At 44.0% G+C, this 6347-nt stretch overlaps 2 protein-coding genes across 2 annotated transcripts; one reads left to right on the top strand and one right to left on the bottom strand.

The window, feature by feature from the left end:
* Positions 1-299: 299 nt before the first annotated feature.
* On the bottom strand, positions 300-1748 carry CCR75_000574 (uncharacterized protein; the record flags this gene model as incomplete). The annotated part of the gene is made up of 1 exon (XM_067958681.1): positions 300-1748. One exon carries the CDS (start codon positions 1746-1748, stop codon positions 300-302), a length of 1449 nt encoding a protein of 482 aa, XP_067822349.1.
* A 3246-nt stretch (positions 1749-4994) lies between these two features.
* On the top strand, positions 4995-6344 carry CCR75_000575 (uncharacterized protein; the record flags this gene model as incomplete). The annotated part of the gene is made up of 1 exon (XM_067958682.1): positions 4995-6344. One exon carries the CDS (start codon positions 4995-4997, stop codon positions 6342-6344), a length of 1350 nt encoding a protein of 449 aa, XP_067822348.1.
* Between the last annotated feature and the right edge of the window lie 3 nt (positions 6345-6347).

Genomic DNA, 6347 nt, shown 5'->3' with positions numbered 1-6347 from the left:
ACGTGGCGAGCGTATTATCTGAATACCTCGGCTTACGGATGACGCTAGCCGTCTTCCCTTCCATTGTGAATGCACCTATGCGCATCACATACACAAGGGTGGGTCACATACCCAAAGTGGCAGGTCGAATAAAGTAATTGACCAACCTATTAAGTCCGCAATTGTACTTCATAGGTTTGCTTAACAATAGGGCAACTTAAGCCCCAACAATTCATTCCATTAGCTCTTCTCGCACTCTAAATATAAAAAGAAATTTATTAAGTTTAGTGGTCATTCTTTTCCCCTTGTTCTTTTCCGGCTTAGGTGCTCGTAGTCGTCACCAATTGACTCGCGTCTTCCTCTCCCGTTATTTGACCACCCATCGCTTCTAGCAATAAAAGCGTATCCGTAATCTGGTAAATCAAGTTCATCGTCATCCGCGACGTTCCAACCACAAGTTCCGTCATCTCGCCCACATGGGCATTCGATTGTACTAGCGACGGCACAGCCGTGATTTCGGGACTCACGAGTAATACAATCCGTGTCACGGATCCTTGGACACCGCCACTCAACTCATTGGTGCCAAAATGAAACGGAGATGACGTCCAATAGCCTTTTTCATGCAATCGCACAAACATGGATCCCGTAATCTCCCCAAATGAGCTCCATACCAGCACCGTGCGATGTTTTTCAAACACGCGCATCACCGAAATGCGTCGAAGAATTGTCGTCTCGCGCTTGTTTAAAGTCACTTTTTCCATCATGGTAATATTCATGCGATTTTCATCAATTACTTCCGCTTGAAATGGGCCGAACATCATTTCTTTGGCCGCGCTATGTCGAAAAATTCCCCATATTGTGCGTTGGACAGCATCCATTGAAAATGGCAAGACTCGTACGACTTCATGGCGAACGTAAATACCATTGGCGTCCTGATGCGCTTTCGTACCATTGTCCATATCGTGATTCATCTGTGCAATGCCACTGCGTTCAAAGACCGTATCAAGCTCGGCGTACTGGGCTTGAAGCGTACTGTTTAAATATGCAAAAAGCAATTCATCCGACGTCTTAACAGGATCGTTTTGATTGAATTCATCCGACGACGAAAGGGACTTGGCCGTTGCTTGTTGATGCTGGTCAATTGCGGCCTCAAGACTCTTTGCAATACTAAGTTGGCCTTCAAGCAACGAACGGAGTCGAATGTTTTCCACTACCGACCGGTTGACCTCTTGTTTCTGGCGTTCCGCAATGTGTTTCCATCGCAAGAGCATGTCCTGCGACGATCCGGGGGGAATACACAACATATCCACACTAGACGTCGTACAAGAGGCTTGGTCTGTTTGTTTTAATACCGCAAGCTTGTTTTCCATGTCCGTGACTTTGGCACGCAAGTAATCCAATTCATCTTTTGGCCGCTTCCGACGACGCGCTTTGTTTGCATTCGTAGTGTACGGAGTCGTACGCACGTCTTTACCTTTTGAGCTTGGAGTGTGCGGTTGCCAATTTGGGGAGCATGGGAGACGATTGGGAGGTTGCGTGATTGATTCCGGCGGTTTGCATGTTTCCAAGGGAGCAGTTGACCCAAAAAGCGGCGGGCTTTCAATCGAAAGCACGGCGTCGAGGTCGTCTTCGAGAGGCACGTTTGGAGTTGGCGCAAAGGCATCGGCGACTGAGTTATGCTCGCTGAATGACAACACGTCGTCGAGTGCAGCGAGTAAATCCTCGTCCAGGCCATCGATGCCGTCGTTAAGACCGACGGAATGCGGCATTTAAGCGTATTAAGAAGTGGTTGGAACACAGGACCGCAAATAGACGGAGTGTCGTGGTGGATTGGCACCTGTAGATCAAGGTTTGCAAGAGGCGGAGTGGAACCCTTGATATTTAATAGTGTGACACCATGGACAAGACTGACTCGATGAAATGGTGCCGTTTTGAGGGTACTCTTCGAGTGCCCCAGATTTTTTGAACACTAATCCGCTTCATGTTTACGGTATGGATGCTAGCTACCGGTACATTTTTACGGAGGTGTCGCAGCGACTGGCACGGTCGCTTGAAGTATAATATAGTCATTTGTTATCTTTCCATATGGGATCTGGACGTTTGCTTATATCTTGGCATTGCAAAGTGGCTGCTTTTAGCGCGACGAATACTGTATTAAAACTTTCTCTCTTTAAAAACCCATTTAGGAAAAAAATATGAAATAGAAGGGTTGCTTCACATGTCATTGAGGAATGCACACCTATACAATTCTTTTGTTACCGATGCAAAAATAGTAGATTGTCTCTATTGTGTTGAACATAGTCAGCGCAAGATGAGAGTCTGCAAAATGCCAGAAACGGTGCCTTCCTTACGTCCCACGGCGAGCATAAAGACACACGATTGTTGAATGACGTAGGTATTGTTTAATATTGGTGTAAACCCGTTCTCAAATTCAAAACCTTTGACACCTCTTAAGCCCAAGCTTTATTTGCAAAGCTCGTCCAAATGTTAATTTGTTTCAACATGGAAACGTTTCACCAACAAATTATGCAAGTGCCACAACCATGGTCCATCTCGCTACTCATCGGTTCTTGGCACTTAAATGCATTCATCTTTAGCAAGCAGATAACTCATCGCCACGAACGGCAAACAAACGCCAGGGCAGAAAGAAATCTACCACCTTGAGCTGTTGAGGCGGCTATGAACAGACCCCCCACTTATTTCTTACATGTTCTTTTGTTATCAGTTGAATATCTTGGCGCATTCGATCGACAAATTTACATAAAATTGCTTTGTCAACTCTGACGGCATTTTCACTGCTCGCGCTCTTTCAGTGAACACATACTTCATGAACGGGTACTGCATTCCTAGTGCGAGTAGTCACATCTAATATCGGGAAAGGGACATGAATGAGCAGATGTTTATTCATTGAAACAAGCATAATGCCGCAAAGGAATCCGCTCAGGATTCTTGCCAGTAAGTTTTCAACAAGTATGTCTGGTAAGCTTGCTCATTGCATCTTAAATAGCTCTGTCATTATACTATATTTTATTTCAATTCACATTGTTGGGAATAGCCTGGACATCCGCCGCAAGCGGCGCATCTAAAGAAGCTTTGATGAAATAGCAGGAGACTCTTAAGTACGGTGAACGTGGTTACGTGGATCCATTGGATCACTGCGCAAGACAGCGTGCTCGCTGGCGCAAGCGCGCTGGTAGAACATTAAGCTAACATTTAGCCCGTGGACAAAACGGGCGCACCCTACATGATATCCACTTCAAAGACTTTATTAAGTTCAGCGTCTGATATGATGTGATAAACATAAGTTTGGTGTTGCGCCCCCGAAAACCAAACTGCTAACAACTTATGCATGGCACGCTAGATCAGACGCTTCGTTTCAATGGCCACTTATGTGCGGTAATTGAGATGCACTTCCATCTCGCCTGACTTTATAAAGATAAGCATTGTGCGGACTTTCCTATCGAAATTGAACGCTTTTATTCATAAGCAGATTCTCAAGAGACAGTGTCCAAAGGATTTGTGAAACAATATTCTTCATCATGATTGGCCGATTATCGAATGAATGTCTGAGCTCTCATCTCAAATTTGTGATAGGGCAGCGGAGATTTGCAGCTAGATTAATGCGCCAATCATTCACTGTAAAATAGAAAGCTTTTCGAAACATTGAGAGGCTTCGCTAACCAAGATTCATGCGCGTGGGGCTGTAAGTGATGATGGTGGAAGCTTCTTCTATAAATATGTTGTCTTCCAGCGGCTTTCATTTTGTCGAAATATCCACAACAAGAAGATTAGGACCCTAACTAATATGTTACGGGGCCGCCGAGCTATACCTTTTCGATATGCGCCACCACGATAGACGGCACAATTTCGTATAGTAAGGAAAAGCGGACGCTATGGATTTGTGTCTATTGGTAAAGCTTCGTATGTTAATATAGCTAATTATAAGTGTAATCTTTCAACTTTGGTGTTAATACACTCGACACAAGCAACCAATGCGATGCGGATGCACTTTAAACGACACCATTTCAGCAATTTGGCTTAATAGCAATGACACTTAACTTATCCAACCAGTTTGTGACAAATTCGCTAGTTCTTACAATCTTCAAAAATCAGTTTCTGCAGTAAGCGACATCGACCTTGTCATTTATAGAGGTATTATACGAATCTAATTAAATTGTCTCAAAGTTTACCGCGATGTCAACGCCTATGCTGCCTCCGATTTAAATGCAAATTCGATAGTTAACTAGTCGCGACGACAGAAGTAATGGTCAATTATGAAAAAGATACGACCTAAGCTAGCACAGATACTATTTATCTTAAAGGCTCTTCCAGTTAACAGCTCGTCGGAAATTTTAACGATAGCTGACAGACAGTCTACTTACCTGTTAAAGTGGCGAAAAGTCAATCGATTAGCCATCGTTATATTTATAATTATCAGCATTTTATTCCTGCCGACGATGAAATTAGGAGGCCGTGCATTTAATTTACGAAAAAGAGGAGTGAATTTACAAATGCAGGACACTATCCTGCTGCTTACACAAGACGGCACCAGTCACAGCGTCATCTACCAACATGTTGAGCCAATTAATAAGCAAGGACAGCAATGCCGCGTACCTAACAGCTACTGAAAGCAGCGCAACTATTAGATATCTGGTCACGAACTTTTGACGGTCAAATAAGCAGGTATCGAGCTACAATGATCGTATGCAATTATGCGAAAGGTTGACATCGATGGACTGGCTTAAATTAAAAAAGATCTATTTGGTTTCTGTACATTTTATGAATTTCTCCATTATAATTACAAAAGGCAATACCGATATTTCACTCAATAATTACTCTTGCACTGGCTCTGACTCGGCATGTCCGTAAACAATATGATCATGTGAGCATTTGCTGACTCAAGCGCTGCTCTTGCAATCATTGTTTTTACCGCTTGAAGCTAATTAAGTGGTCATTTGTTTGGCATTCATCTCCAACACGATATACGCTCTGCTAACGTAAGTGCGATGCTAGATATGCCATTATCACCGCTTGATAGCAGCTCGAACGACGACATGCTCGCAGAATTGGACGAGTTGCTAACCTTAACACCAGAGGTATCCCTGACGCTAGCGCAGCTTCCATTCGACGCAGGTATTGACTTGAACGCGGTAGCGTTTCCGGAAACGAAAATTTCACTGGGGCAGCTAAATGAGGGACTCAATCCTCCGTCGTTCGAAGCCTTACAACCAGAGCCACGAGGCAAAAGCACAAAGATACTAAAAACAAAACTTTATCGTCGCAAACGTCCTAGGGATGAACTTGACCACCTTCGTGCAACAGTGGCAAATTTAAAAGAGGAATTGAAAACTCTTAGCCACTTAACGGAAACACTATCTTCTGAGAATGAAGACGATAGTGGCGAGTCGTTTGCACATTGGAAACAAGTGGCGGAAAGACAAAAAGAAGCAGCCAACAAGACTATTGTAAAGAATTTGAAGCTGCGTGCAATGGTTCAAGGTCAACTCAAAGTGGCTCGTCGTCTTGAATCGGCAATTGCCAAACACCTTCAAGAGGTTGCTGAACAAGCTTTTCCATGGAATTCAATCAAGACGGAGGTTCCGAGTACCAATATGAAGGAAAGCCATCGTCCACGGACTGCAAGTATATCAGACGACTTGCTCTTTGAAGAATTAAATGGAACGTTGGAAGCTCAGTACGCTCAAGTTGATACCATTGTGAAGTCTGAAGGACTTGCTGATCGGATGACTGAATTGCAAAGCAAGTTCCAGCTTAAGCAAACGGTGGAGGGCATTACATTTGTTGGTCGAGAAGTTCGTCTTTTGCCATTTCCTATGCACACAGTGGCTCGCGTCTTGTGGTCCCTCTTGCTTTATGAGAGCAAACACATGCCTGGAAAAATACAAACTCGTGTTTTAAACAACAATCATCTGAATGCTACGATTGTCGATACGTTGCAACTTCCGAAATCTCATTGTACCGAAATTCGTACTCGAATTGCAGCGCGGCGTTTTTTTGAAGCCAATCGGGTGGTTGTGGTCTGGAGTGGCTGCATTGAAATTGCAGGTTCCATGTTTGTAAGGCTCTGTGAAAAAGGGTTTGCCACCGTATCGTCTTTTGATTTCCTCGGCGGTGACAGTGGTTTCTCTCCTCCTGGCAGCATCCATCGTGTCGTGATTGATATTAAACCCGAGACAGTGGAATATAAAACTGGCACGGACGCGCAAGGCCACATTGGTGCAATGACTGACCTTGTTCTTGGCACATACCATCGCAACTTTGGGTTGTTAAACCAAGTGATTGAAAACTTGTTGCTCAATGATCTCATGGGGATTTCTGGCTCGAACCAGGAATGCAATTTGTAAATT

This window comes from Bremia lactucae, linkage group LG1 (assembly GCF_004359215.1).
Source record: "Bremia lactucae strain SF5 linkage group LG1, whole genome shotgun sequence".
Classification (NCBI taxonomy): domain Eukaryota; phylum Oomycota; class Peronosporomycetes; order Peronosporales; family Peronosporaceae; genus Bremia; species Bremia lactucae.
Note: the sequence above shows the minus strand (reverse complement) of the source record. Positions and strands in the feature narration are given on the sequence as shown.